The 14,485-nt window shown below is 57.6% G+C and overlaps 1 protein-coding gene across 1 annotated transcript; it reads left to right on the top strand.

Moving 5' to 3' along the window:
* The first annotated feature begins 1,246 nt into the window (after positions 1-1,246).
* LOC140402874 (pre-B-cell leukemia transcription factor-interacting protein 1-like) lies at positions 1,247-13,633 on the top strand. Its single transcript, XM_072490499.1, is given in 5 exon segments — positions 1,247-1,259; positions 2,149-2,312; positions 4,914-5,606; positions 5,608-6,386; positions 9,454-13,633. Coding segments are annotated over 5 exon segments (1,815 nt in total). The 3' UTR covers positions 9,620-13,633.
* Positions 13,634-14,485: the final 852 nt, after the last annotated feature.

Genomic DNA, 14,485 nt, shown 5'->3' with positions numbered 1-14,485 from the left:
CTCTCTCGCTCGTCTCGCTCTCGTGCTCTCTCGCTCTCGTGCTCTCTCGCTCTCGTGCTCTCTCGCTCTCGTGCTCTCTCGCTCTCGTGCTCTCTCGCTCTCGTGCTCTCTCGCTCTCGTGCTCTCTCGCTCTCTCTCTCGTGCTCTCTCGCTCTCTCTCTCGTGCTCTCTCGCTCTCTCTCTCGTGCTCTCTCGCTCTCTCTCTCTCGTGCTCTCTCGCTCTCTCCTCTCGTGCTCTCTCGCTCTCTCTCTCGTGCTCTCTCGCTCTCTCTCTCGTGCTCTCTCGCTCTCTCTCTCGTGCTCTCTCGCTCTCTCTCTCGTGCTCTCTCGCTCTCTCTCTCGTGCTCTCTCGCTCTCTCTCTCGTGCTCTCTCGCTCTCTCTCTCGTGCTCTCTCGCTCTCTCTCTCGTGCTCTCTCGCTCTCTCTCTCGTGCTCTCTCGCTCTCTCTCTCGTGCTCTCTCGCTCTCTCTCTCGTGCTCTCTCGCTCTCTCTCTCGTGCTCTCTCGCTCTCTCTCTCGTGCTCTCTCGCTCTCTCTCTCGTGCTCTCTCGCTCTCTCTCTCGTGCTCTCTCGCTCTCTCTCTCGTGCTCTCTCGCTCTCTCTCTCGTGCTCTCTCGCTCTCTCTCTCGTGCTCTCTCGCTCTCTCTCTCGTGCTCTCTCGCTCTCTCTCTCGTGCTCTCTCGCTCTCTCTCTCGTGCTCTCTCGCTCTCTCTCTCGTGCTCTCTCGCTCTCTCTCTCGTGCTCTCTCGCTCTCTCTCTCGTGCTCTCTCGCTCTCTCTCTCGTGCTCTCTCGCTCTCTCTCGCTCTCTCTCTCGTGCTCTCTCGCTCTCTCTCTCGTGCTCTCTCGCTCTCTCTCTCGTGCTCTCTCGCTCTCTCTCTCGTGCTCTCTCGCTCTCTCTCTCGTGCTCTCTCGCTCTCTCTCTCGTGCTCTCTCGCTCTCTCTCTCGTGCTCTCTCGCTCTCTCTCTCGTGCTCTCTCGCTCTCTCTCTCGTGCTCTCTCGCTCTCTCTCTCGTGCTCTCTCGCTCTCTCTCTCGTGCTCTCTCGCTCTCTCTCTCGTGCTCTCTCGCTCTCTCTCTCGTGCTCTCTCGCTCTCTCTCTCGTGCTCTCATGCTATCTCTCTCTCGTGCTCTCATGCTCTCCCTCTCTCTCTCTCTCTCTCTCTCTCTCTCTCATGCTCTCTCATCCTCTCTCCCTCGTTCTTTCCTCTCCCTCTGGCACTCCCTACTTTCCGTCCTAATATCTCCTGATGTGTCCTGGGGGTAAGATTCTTTCTAATTGACGCTCCTGTGGGATGCTTGATTGTTTTAGGTGCTATAGGAATGCACGTTGTTGAGTTAATTGGGACTGTGTGTGTGTGTGTGTGTGCATGTGCAAGGGATGCTGTGAGTTTGTGTGAGTGTAAGGGGCGCTGTGAGTGTAAGGGGCGCTGTGAGTGTGAGGGGCGCTGTGAGTGTGAGGGGCGCTGTGAGTGTGAGGGGCGCTGTGAGTGTGAGGGGCGCTGTGAGTGTAAGGGGCGCTGTGAGTGTGAGGGGCGCTGTGAGTGTGAGGGGCGCTGTGAGTGTGAGGGGCGCTGTGAGTGTAAGGGGCGCTGTGAGTGTGAGGGGCGCTGTGAGTGTGAGGGGCGCTGTGAGTGTAAGGGGCGCTGTGAGTGTAAGGGGCGCTGTGAGTGTGAGGGGCGCTGTGAGTGTGAGGGGCGCTGTGAGTGTGAGGGGCGCTGTGAGTGTGAGGGGCGCTGTGAGTGTAAGGGGCGCTGTGAGTGTGAGGGGCGCTGTGAGTGTGAGGGGCGCTGTGAGTGTGAGGGGCGCTGTGAGTGTAAGGGGCGCTGTGAGTGTGAGGGGCGCTGTGAGTGTGAGGGGCGCTGTGAGTGTAAGGGGCGCTGTGAGTGTAAGGGGCGCTGTGAGTGTGAGGGGCGCTGTGAGTGTGAGGGGCGCTGTGAGTGTGAGGGGCGCTGTGAGTGTAAGGGGCGCTGTGAGTGTGAGGGGCGCTGTGAGTGTGAGGGGCGCTGTGAGTGTGAGGGACGCTGTGAGGTGTGTGTGAGGGACGCTGTGAGGTGTGTGTGAGGGACGCTGTGAGGTGTGTATGAGGGATGCTGTGCGGTGTGTAAGGGACGCTGTGCGGTGTATAAGGGGCACTGTGGGTGTGTGTAAGGGACGCTGTCTGTAACTCTGCCTCTTCCCCACGTTCCCCCCCCTCAGGCATGGATTCCAGACAGCGCTGAAGGAATTCCGAACACCATGATATCATTGAGCGGCCTGCTGGATAAACTGACCAATGACAACACACAGATTCGAATGATGCATTTGGAATTACAGGTCACAATTTTAAGGAATTGGGTCCCTATCTCTGTAACCTCCTCCACCCCCTCCCTATCTCTGTAACCTCCTCCAGCCCCTACACCCCCTCCCTATCTCTGTAACCTCCTCCAGCCCCTACACCCCCTCCCTATCTCTGTAACCTCCTCCAGCCCCTACACCTCCTCCCTATCTCTGTAACCTCCTCCAGCCCCTACACCCCCTCCCTATCTCTGTAATCTCCTCCAGCCCCTGCACCCCCTCCCTATCTCTGTAATCTCCTCCAGCCCCTACACCCCCTCCCTATCTCTGTAACCTCCTCCAGTCCCTACACCCCCTCCCTATCTCTGTAATCTCCTCCAGCCCCTACACCCCCTCCCTATCTCTGTAACCTCCTCCAGCCTCTACACCCCCCTCCCTATCTCTGTAATCTCCTCCAGCCCCTACACCCCCTCCCTATCTCTGTAACCTCCTCCAGCCCCTACACCCCCTCCCTATCTCTGTAATCTCCTCCAGCCCCTACACCCCCTCCCTATCTCTGTAACCTCCTCCAGCCCCTACACCCCCGCCCTATCTCTGTAACCTCCTCCAGCCCCGACACCCACCTCCCTATCTCTGTAACCTCCTCCAGCCCCTACACCCACCTCCCTATCTCTGTAACCTCCTCCAGCCCCTACACCCCCCCATATCTCTGTAACCTCCTCCAGCCCCTACGCCCCCTCCCTATCTCTGTAACCTCCTCCAGCCCCTACACACCCCCCATATCTCTGTAACCTCCTCTAGCCCCTACACCCCCTCCCTATCTCTGTAACCTCCTCCAGCCTCTACACCCCCTCCCTATCTCTGTAACCTCCTCCAGCCCCTACACCCCCTCCCTATCTCTGTAACCTCCTCCAGCCCCTACACTCCCTCCCTATCTCTGTAACCTCCTCCAGCTCCTACACCCCCTCCCTATCTCTGTAACCTCCTCCAGCCCCTACACCCCCTCCCTATCTCTGTAACCTCCTCCAGCCCCTACACCCCCTCCCTATCTCTGTAACCTCCTCCAGCCCCTACACCCCCCTCCCTATCTCTGTAACCTCCTCCAGCCCCTACACCCCCCCCATATCTCTGTAACCTCCTCCAGCCCCTACACCCCCTCCCTATCTCTGTAACCTCCTCCACCCCCTCCCTATCTCTGTTACCTCCTCCACCCCCTCCCTATCTCTGTAACCTCCTCCACCCCCACCCTATCTCTGTAACCTCCTTCACCCCCACCCTATCTCTGTAACCTCCTCCACCCCCACCCTATCTGTGTAACCTCCTCCAGCCCCTCCCTATCTCTGTAACCTCCTCCAGCCCCTACACCCCCCTCCCCATCTCTGTAACCTCCTCCCAACTCGCTCCCACGGGGAGTGGGGGAGAATGTGGGACTCGCTCCCTCGGGGAGTGGGGGAGAATGTGGGACTCGCTCCCACGGGGAGTGGGGGAGAATGTGGGACTCGCTCCCACGGGGTGTGGGGAGAATGTGGGACTCGCTCCCACGGGGAGTGTGGGACTCGCTCCCACAGGGAGTGGGGAGAATGTGGGACTCGCTCCCACGGGGGAGTGGGGGGGAATGTGGGACTCGCTCCCACGGGGAGTGGGGGGGAATGTGGGACTCGCTCCCACGGGGGAGTGGGGGGGGAATGTGGGACTCGCTCCCACGGGGAGTGGGGGAGAATGTGGGACTCGCTCCCACGGGGAGTGTGGGAGAATGTGGGACTCGCTCCCACAGGGAGTGGGGAGAATATGGGACTTGCTCCCACGGGGAATGGGGAGAATGTGGGACTCGCTCGCACGGGGAGTGTGGGAGAATGTGGGACTCGCTCCCACAGGGAGTGGGGGAGAATGTGGGACTCGCTCCCACGGGGAGTGGGAGAATGTGGGACTCGCTCTCACGGGGGAGTGGGGGGGAATGTGGGACTCGCTCCCACGGGGAGTGGGGGAGAATGTGGGACTCGCTCCCACAGGGAGTGGGGTGAATGTGGGATTTGCTCCCACAGGGAGTGGGGGAGAATGTGGGACTCGCTCCCACAGGGAGTGGGGGAGAATGTGGGATTCGCTCCCACGGGGAGTGGGGAAGAATGTGGGACTCGCTCCCTCAGGGAGTGGGGGAGAATGTGGGACTCGCTTCCACGGGGAGTGGGGCAGAATGTGGGACTCGCTCCCACGGGGAGTGGGGGAGAATGTGGGACTCGCTCCCACAGGGAGTGGGGAGAATGTGGGACTCGCTCCCACGGGGAGTGCAGGGAGAATGTGGGACTCGCTCCCACGGGGGAGTGGGGGAGAATGTGGGACTCGCTCCCACGGGGAGTGGGGGAGAATTTGGGACTCGCTCCCACGGGGAGTGGGGGAGAATGTGGGACTCGCTCCCACGAGGAGTGGAGGAGAATGTGGGACTCGCTCCCTCAGGGAGTGGGGAGAATGTGGGATATGGTGACGGGGAGGGGGGGGGGAAGGGAAAGAGATGTGTGTGAGGCGGTCCGTGGGCAGCGGAGATCTCTGGCACGGGAGCAGAGGGCCTGTTTTGGCGCTGGGAATAGAGTCGAACGGCTGATGCTGACTGACGGCAATTCTTTTCTTCCTTCTTGCTCTCCTCAGGGTCAGAAGGACGAGCTGGAGGGATTGCTGAGCGCGGGGAACGACAGGCTGCCCGTGGAATCGCACGAGAATCTGAAGCTCCTGACCCAGCACCTGTCGGAGCACCTGTCGCACGAGGAGAGCACGCTTGCGGCCTTGCAGGGGGAGCTCCGAGACCTCCGGCAGAAGATCGGAGCCGTGGAGCGGGAGGGGCTCGGTGAAGCGGACCCCCGGCGCGGGGGGCGGGCGACGGGGGCCCTGGTGGAGGAACGGCACGTGAACAGGTTCCTGGCCCAGAAGGAGAACCTGGTGGCTGAGGCCCTCATGCTGCGCCGGGAGCTGGACAAGCAGAGAGGCATCATCGCCTCGATGCGGGAGGCCCTGGAGATCCTGATTCAGCGGGTCAGCACTCTGGGGGGAGGCCTGGAGGCCCCCACCATCCTGGAAGGCCTCGAGGAGATGGAGCACAAGCTGGCCTTCGAACTGGAGCGCTCGGAAATCTGGGAGACGGTCTACGGGACGCCCAAGGGCGAGAGGGAGAAAGCCAAGGAGACGCGGCAGGCCTCGGAGCAGCCGGAGCTCGTAGGCCCGACCGGCGGGCTGGGCGCGCCCTTGCCGAATGTCGAGGCGCCACGGGGCGCGGGCGAGACACCAGCCAGGATCCCGGAAGCCCCGCCGTCGAACGCCACACCAGAGGCCGAGTTCGAAGCCTTGGCGGACTCTGTCAAGTCCACCTTCGTCCGGCTGGGCGAGGCGGCCAAGGGCCTCTGGCGGGCGAGCCGGGAAGAGCCCCCGGCGGCCGAGGGCCCGCCCCCCGGGGACCAAGACCAGGGGCTGCCCGGCCACAAAGCCTGGAGGAGGCCGGAGAAACGGCGGGAGGGCGGACGAGGAGGTAACGGGGAACGCGGAGAGAGGACGGACAGTTCCGACGGGAAGAGGGGGCGGAAGACACCCGGGGGGCCGCAAACATTTCGAGAAGGACGGGGCGGCCAGAGAAGGCAAGAGGCCGAAGGAGGCGGGAAAGCGCTGGAAGAGGGCTGGCGAGAAGGGACAGGAGAACGGCGGGAAACGCCAACACCACGGGCACAGCAAGTTCTGGAGGAAGGAACGGGCGCTGAGGGCCCCGAAGCGCCGCTACCGTACCCCGGCGGGCTGCACCGACGTGGGCAGCTGCGCCCACAAGGAGGGCATGGACCTCTTCAAGGTGGCCCTCGAGCCGGTGGGGGCCGACCGATTTGCCGCGCTGCTCGAAGAGTACCTTCGGACGTCCGAGTTGGGAGCGGCCTGGGCCGACGATCTGAGGGGGCTGGCCGCCCCCTTCTTCAGGGACGGAGTGTTCATCCACGACCAGGTGAAGTTCAGCGACTTTGTCGACGATCTGGAGGACTACATCGAGGAAATCGCGGAGAAGGTGTTCGGGGACGATGACGCAGTCGAAGACTTTGAAGACTACATCTTCAGGGGATTGCTCGGGGAAGCCGCCAGGAAACACAAGTAGGTGTCCAATTAGGCGCAGGCCCGTAGGTCCGGGAGCCATTCGGCCCGCCAATTCCCTCCGTGCCGCAGCTCTATGCAGTCTCTCTCTCTCTCTCTCTCTCTCTCTCCATTCAACTAACATTCAGCTTCTTTATTATTCCTACCAAAGTGTACAAGTTCACATTCCCCTACATTATAGTCCCTCTGCCAAGTTTTTTGCCCACTCTCCTCGCCTGTCTATATTCCGCTGTCGACTCTGTGTCACCCTCACCATTTGCCTTCCCAACTATTTGAAGTCACACGGGATCAGGGGTGAGCTGGCAAGGTGGATACAGAACTGGCTAGGTCATAGAAGGCAGAGAGTAGCAATGGAAGGATGCTTTTCTAATTGGACGGCTGTGACCAGTGGTGTTCCGCAGGGATCAGTGCTGGGACCTTTGCTGTTTGTAGTATATATAAAATGATTTGGAGGAAAATGTAACTGGTCTGATTAGTAAGTTTGCAGACGACACAAAGGTTAGTGGAATTGCGGATAGCGATGAGGACTGTCAGAGGATACAGCAGGATTTAGATTGTTTGGAGACTTGGGCGGAGAGATGGCAGATGGAGTTTAATGCGGACAAATGTGAGGTAATGCATTTTGGAAGGTCTAGCGCAGGTAGGGAATATACAGTGAATGGTAGAACCCTCAAGAGTATTGAAAGTCAAAGAGACCTAGGTCCACAGTTCACTGAAAGGGGCAACACAGGTGGAGAAGGTAGTCAAGAAGGCATACGGCATGCTTGCCTTCATTGACCGGGGCATTGAGTATAAGAATTGGCAAGTCATGTTGCAGCTGTATAGAACCTTAGTTAGGCCACACTTGGAGTATAGTGTTCAATTCTGGTCGCCACACTACCAGAAGGATGTGGAGGCTTTAGAGAGGGTGCAGAAGAGATTTACCAGGATGTTGCCTGGTATGGAGGGCATTAGCTATGAGGAGCGGTTGAATAAACTCGGTTTGTTCTCACTGGAACGACGGAGGTTGAGGGGCGACCTGATAGAGGTCTACAAAATTATGAGGGGCATAGACAGTGGATAGTCAGAGGCTTTTCCCCGGGGTAGAGGGGTCAATTACTAGGGGGCATAGGTTTAAGGTAAGAGGGCAAGGTTTAGAGGAGATGTACGAGGCAAGTTCCATTGGGTAGTGGGTGCCTGGAACTCGCTACCGGAGGAGGTAGTGGAAGCAGGGACGATAGGGACATTTAAGGGCATCTTGACAAATACATGAATAGGATGGGAATAGAGGGATACGGACCCCGGAAGTGTAGAAGACTGTAGTTTAGTCGGGCAGCATGGTCGGTGCAGGCTTGGAGGGCCGAAGGGCCTGTTCCTGTGCTGTACATTTCTTTGTTCTTTGTTCTTTTGTATTTTTGTGTCGTCCGCCAACTGGCAATAATACAAAACACTGCCCTCGTCCGAGACATTAATATATATCAGAAATAATTGTGCCCCCAGCACTGGTCCCTGGGGCATACCAGTAGTTACGGGCATCCATCCTGGAAGTGCTTCTGTGATCCAAACTCCATCTTCCATCAGTTCGCCAATCCACTGTCCACGCTAATACACTACCATGGGCTCTTGGGTTAATAAGATATGTTGCCCGCTGACGGTTAGATTACCGCAAAGAAGTCGGGAAACGGTTGCCACCTCCGGGCGAACCCTGACAGCGATCCTCTCAAGGCGAACTTAATCTTCTCCAGACCGGGAGAGCTCGCCTCGTCCGATAGCCAGGCCTCCGACTTCGGGGGCCTTGAGTCCCTCCACGCCAGCAGTGTTCGTCGCCGGGCTACCAGGGGAGCAAAGGCCAAGAACGTCGCCCCCCCCCCCCCCCCCCCCCCCCCCCCCCCTCTCTCCTCCTGGACTCCCAAAGTCCTCCGAAATCCCAAATGTCGCCACCCTCCGGACCCGGCACCTCCCCGGTTTCCGGGACATGACGCCCACGAACCCCTGTGAGCTTTGGACATGCCCAGAACATGTGGACGTGGTTCGCTGGTCCTCCCGCACATCTGGCGCACCTGTCCTCCAATCCGAAACATTTACTGATCCGGGCCACTTTGTCATGTGGGCCCCGGTGGTCGACCTGGAGTTGAATCAGGCCGAGCCGGGCGCTTGTTGCGGTCGCGTTTACCCTAAGACCATAAAACATAGGAGCGGAAGTTAGGCCATTCGGCCCATCGAGTCCACTCCACCATTCAATCATGACTGATTTCAACTCCATTTACCCGCTCTCTCTCCATAGCCCTTAATTCCTCGAGAAATCAAGAATTTATCAACTTCTGTCTTAAAGACACTCAGCGTCCCGGCCTCCACCGCCCTCTGTGGCAATGAATTCCACAGACCCACCACTCTCTGGCTGAAGAAATTTCTCCTCATCTCCGAATTTCTCCTCGAGCCCCCTCATGCTCGGGAAGCTCCCTTCCAAGAACAAATCCCCCCCCCCCTCCCATCCTCTCAATCCCAGTCCTCTGCCATGTTCGGAACCCACCGTACCGTCCATATTCCCCGGGGCAAACCGGTGATTGTCGCAAATTGGGGACCAAACAGGTGCTCCCATACCCCCCCCCCCCACAGTAACTTAGCGAACGTTTTTTGGGAATCTAAGTATATTACATCTACTAGCTCCCCTTTACCTATCCTGCTGGTCACACACCTCAAGGAAGTATAATAAATTTGTCGGGCATTATTTCCCCCTCGTGAAGCCGCCCCCACTCTGATCGATTAATTATTCATTTCTAAATGCTCTCCTCGAGAATGGACTCAAACGTTATCCCAGCGATGAAAGAATAAGGCCATTGTAATGGTGCTGGTCAGTGTGTTGCTGGGGGAGGCGGTGGTTCACAGATAGGCAGCTCATCGAATCCCTACAGTGCAGAAGGAGGCCATTCGGCCCGTCGAGGCTGCACCAACCCTGTGAGAGAGCGCCCTGCCGAGGCCCAGTCGGCTGCCCTTTTCCCTGGAGCCCGGGCCTAGCCGGCAGTGGGGCTGTTCCCTGGCATGCCAGGAGGCGTCCGTGGGCCGTCACTGTGAAATATTTCCATTGCAGAAGCCTCAGGAAGGCGGGAAGGAAGAATGCGGACACATGGCGCAGGAGCGGAGACGGTTCTGGAGCACCGCAGAGCGGGACGCAGGATCATCGCAAAGACTGGGATGTTTCGCAGACAGTGGGGAGCTCGGAAGGCAATCTGGACAAAAGAAAAACGGAACCCTAGCACCCAGATTAATGCTCTGCGTGATGTGTGTGTGTGTGCGCGTGTATTTAGACATGTTCCCTGTGTGAATGGTCATGTTAAGAGATGCCATGTGCAGATTAAGCTGTGCCAAATCCCCTTGCCGAGTCTGTCCCTCTCTGTTTCCCCAAAGCGCTCCCTCCTCTCCTCAGCTTCCCCACTACCTAGACTTAACCCCACTCCCAGTGTCACTTCTGAGGGAGCGCCGCACTGTGGGAGGGTCAGTGCTGAGGGAGCGCCGCACTGTGGGAGGGTCAGTGCTGAGGGAGCGCTGCGCTGTGGGAGGGTCAGTACTGAGGGAGTGCCGCACTGTCAGAGGGTCAGTGCTGAGGGAGCGCCGCACTGTGGGAGGGTCAGTGCTGAGGGAGCGCCGCACTGTGGGAGGGTCAGTGCTGAGGGAGTACAGCACTGTCAGACGGTCAGTACTGAGGGAGCGCCGCACTGTGGGAGGGTCAGTACTGAGGGAGCGCCGCACTGTGGGAGGGTCAGTGCTGAGGGAGCACTGCACTGTGCGAGGGTCAGTGCTGAGGGAGCGCCGCACTGTCAGAGGGTCAGTACTGAGGGAGTACCGCACTGTCAGAGGGTCAGTACTGAGGGAGCGCTGCACTGTGGGAGGGTCAGTACTGAGGGAGCGCCGCACTGTCAGAGGGTCAGTACTGAGGGAGCGCCGCACTGTCAGAGGGTCAGTGCTGAGGGAGCGCCGCACTGTCAGACGGTCAGTACTGAGGGAGCGCCGCACTGTGGGAGGGTCAGTACTGAGGGAGCGCCGCACTGTCAGAGGGTCAGTGCTGAGGGAGCGCCGCACTGTCGGAGGGTCAGTACTGAGGGAGCGCCGCACTGTCGGAGGGTCAGTACTGAGGGTGTGCTGTATCTGTCCTGGGAGTGTTTGATGGGGACAGTGTCGAGGGAGCTTTACTCTGTATCTAACCCCGTACTGTTCCTGTCCTGGGAGTGTTTGATGGGGACAGTGTAGAGGGAGCTTTACTCTGTATCTAACCCCGTGCTGTACCTGTTCTAGGAGTGTTTGATGAGGACAGTGTAGAGAGAGCTTTACTGTGTATCAAACCCCGTGCTGTACCTGTCCTGGGAGTGTTTGATGGGGACAGTGTAGAGGGAGCTTTACTCTGTATCTAACCCCGTGCTGTACCTGTCCTGGGAGTGTTTGATGGGGACAGTGTAGAGGGAGCTTTACTCTGTATCTAACCCCGTGCTGTACCTGTCCTGGGTGTGTTTGATGGGGACAGTGTAGAGGGAGCTTTACTCTGTATCTAACCCCGTGCTGTACCTGTCCTGGGAGTGTTTGATGGGGGACAGTGTAGAGGGAGCTTTACTCTGTATCTAACCCCGTGCTGTACCTGTCCTGGGAGTGTTTGCTGACCCTCATTGCCTGATGGGCAACGGTATTGAAATGCTGTGCATTTTTCTGTCTCACTGGGACATGTCTGGATTTGTTGTAGATGTAACTGCCTAAGCTTGACTCTGTAGAGAAAGTCGTCTATTTTTGAATAATGTGTCATTAGGCTATGAAAATGCTAACTTATTTTTGAAACATGTTGATAATTTAATGATACTACTGACAATGTGTTGATGGGACTGCTACGGGGTGCCCTGTGTGTGTGTTGTGATGGATTGTTTGGGGGGGGGGGGGTTTCTGATCCAGGAAGATTGCTAAATGAAGGCTAATGTTGACCTCCTGACACTCGAGCCTCACTCTCGGGCCGGGGCCTTCTCTGTCAGTCTCTCTTTCCCCCCCCCCCCCCCATCGCTCCACGTTGGGAAGGGACGTGGCATTCCCTTGCTGCTAATCAGGGAGATGGAATTCACCGTATCAATTACACTCCAGCGCCCGCTGCCAAACATTTCTCATGTTTTGATGTTGTGCTTTCCAGAAATTGAGTTCTGAAGCAAAGATTGGTCGCGAGTGTCTCTCAGTGTCTCCTCGATCCCTGCCTACATCTCTCTCTCACTCTTTCTCTCTCTCTACATCTCCCTCTCTTTCTCTATTTCTCCCTCGGTGTCTCTCTCTCTCTCTCCCTCTCTTTCTCCCTCTGTGTCTCTCCCTCAATCTCTCTATCTCAGTGTCTCTCTCTGTCTACATCATTTTCTCTCTGTCACGCTCTTTCACTCTTTCTGCCTCTCTCTCTCTCTCTCTCTCTCTCTCTCTCCTCCTCTCTCTCTCTCTCTACGCCTCTCTCTCTCTCTCTCCGCCTCTCTCTCTCTCTCTCCGCCTCTCTCTCTCTCTCTCTCCGCCTCTCTCTCTCTCTCTCTACGCCTCTCTCTCTCTCTCCGCCTCTCTCTCTCTCCCGCCTCTCTCTCTCTCTCTCTCCGCCTCTCTCTCTCTCTCTCTCCGCCTCTCTCTGCCTCTCTCTCTCTCTCCGCCTCTCTCTCTCTCTCTCTCCGCCTCTCTCTCTCTCTCTGCCTCTCTCTCTCTACGCCTCTCTCTCTCTCTCCGCCTCTCTCTCTCTCTACGCCTCTCTCTCTCTCTCTCTACGCCTCTCTCTCCGCCTCGCTCTCTCTCTCTCCGCCTCTCTCTCTCCGCCTCTCTCTCTCTCTCTGCCTCTCTCTCTCTACGCCTCTCTCTCCGCCTCTCTCTCTCTCTCTCCGCCTCTCTCTCTCTCTCTCTACGCCTCTCTCTCTCTCCGCCTCTCTCTCTCCCTCTCCGCCTCTCTCTCTCTCCGCCTCTCTCTCTCTCTCTCTCCTCCGCCTCTCTCTCTCTCTCTCCACCTCTCTCTCTCTCTCTCCGCCTCTCTCTCTCTCCGCCTCTCTCTCCGCCTCTCTCTCTCTCTATGCCTCTCTCTCTCTCTCTCCGCCTCTCTCTCTCTCTATGCCTCTCTCTCTCTCTCTCCGCCTCTCTCTCTCTCCGCCTCTCTCTCTCTCCGCCTCTCTCTCTCTCCGCCTCTCTCTCCGCCTCTCTCTCTCTCTATGCCTCTCTCTCTCTCTCTCTCTCCGCCTCTCTCTCTCTCTCTCCGCCTCTCTCTCTCTCTATGCCTCTCTCTCTCTCTCTCTACACCTCTCTCTCTCTACGCCTCTCTCTCTCTCTACACCTCTCTCTCTTTGCCTCTCTCTCTCTCTACGCCTCTCTCTCTCTACACCTCTCTCTCTCTCTACGCCTCTCTCTCTTTGCCTCTCTCTCTCTCTACGCCTCTCTCTCTCTACACCTCTCTCTCTCTCTACGCCTCTCTCTCTTTGCCTCTCTCTCTCTCTACGCCTCTCTCTCTCTACGCCTCTCTCTCTCTACGCCTCTCTCTCTCTACGCCTCTCTCTCTCTCTCTCTACGCCTCTCTCTCCGCCTCTCTCTCTCTCTCTCTACGCCTCTCTCTCTCTCTCTCTACGCCTCTCTCTCTCTCTCTCTCTCTACGCCTCTCTCTCTCTCTCCGCCTCTCTCTCTCTCTCTCTCTCCGCCTCTCTCTCTCTCTCTCTCCGCCTCTTTCTCTCTCTCTCCGCCTCTCTCTCTCTGCGCCTCTCTCTCCCTCTCTGCGCCCCTCTCTCTCTCTCTGCCTCTCTCTCTCTGCGCCTCTCTCTCTCTCTCTCTGCCCCTCTCTCTCTCTGCGCCTCTCTCTCTCTCTCTCTCTCTCTCCGCCTCTCTCTCTCTCCGCCTCTCTCTCTCTCTCTCCGCCTCTCTCTCTCTCTCTCTCTCTCCGCCACTCTCTCTCTCCGCCTCTCTCTCTCTCTCTCTCTCTCTCTGCGCCTCTCTCTCTGCGCCTCTCTCTCTCTCTCTCTCTCTCTATCTGGCTCGGTCGACTGCTCTATGCCCCTCCCACTCCATATCACTCTCGTGTCACCCCCCCCCCCCCCCACTCCATCCTGTGATGCATAGAGATTGAACTTTGAGAATAATAAATCCGGAATGACGAGGCTCAATTTGGTGGTTGCCCTTAATTGCCCCCAAACCGCCTCTTCCTCTCTGACTCTCACCACTGTGGGTCAGCTGGGGGGGGAGGGGGGGCGGCTCCGTAGATTCCGCACCTTCTTCCGAATAAAATATTTTTTCCCTACTCTTTGCGTCTCTGGTGAACTTGACTCTTCCCAAGCGGAATTCGGGGGCGCCGTCTGGGACAACGGGGTCCTCGCGCCTCATGGGATCTTGCAGTGCACCCGTGGGCCGACCCCCCCGTCTCCTGCGTCGCGAGACTCGCCCCGTCGCGGGGACGTGGTTGCAAAGTGACCAAGGCGGAGAACAAAATAATCCAAGGCATTCTGAAAGGGCCGGGCAACAAAGCAAGGGAAAGAGGAGGTGGGGTAGCTCTGTTAATGAGGATTCAGTCGTGAATTCGTAACGGGGTGAAGCGGTACGGAGAGCGGGAAAGTGAACTTGAGGCTCGGCCTCGAGTTATGATGGTATTGAATTGCGGAGCAGGCTCGAGGGGGCTGAATTGCTGTCCCCTCCTACTCATTCCTCTGTTCGTATGAGAAATGATCTTGGCTCAGAAGATCAGCTTCAGGGGAAATTTATTAAAAAAAACCAGCAAGGGAAAGAAGTCATTGGTGGGACTTGTTTCATGGAACCCCTACTGGGTAGCTTCTCAGTAAGACACCGAGAAATAATGGGAGATTGTAGCTAACGTTCCACAATGATTTGGGGTGATTTTGATCATCGGATGGATCAATCCGACCTAACTGGCAAAGGTAGCCTTCAAGATGAGTGGATAGTTTCAAAGAGCAATGTGCTCTCGAACCAACCAGGGAATAGCCAATTTTGACAAGCTAATGTGTAATGAGACAGAAATAATTGGGGGGACAAATTTGAATGCGGATTACAGGGTCAACGGCAGGGTTCTGAGGAAGGTGAAGGAACAGAGAGATCTTGGGGTTCATGTCCACAGATCTCTGAAGGTTGCCACTCAAGTG

This window comes from Scyliorhinus torazame, chromosome 26, assembly GCF_047496885.1.
Source record: "Scyliorhinus torazame isolate Kashiwa2021f chromosome 26, sScyTor2.1, whole genome shotgun sequence".
NCBI classification, from domain to species: domain Eukaryota; kingdom Metazoa; phylum Chordata; class Chondrichthyes; order Carcharhiniformes; family Scyliorhinidae; genus Scyliorhinus; species Scyliorhinus torazame.
Note: the sequence above shows the minus strand (reverse complement) of the source record. Positions and strands in the feature narration are given on the sequence as shown.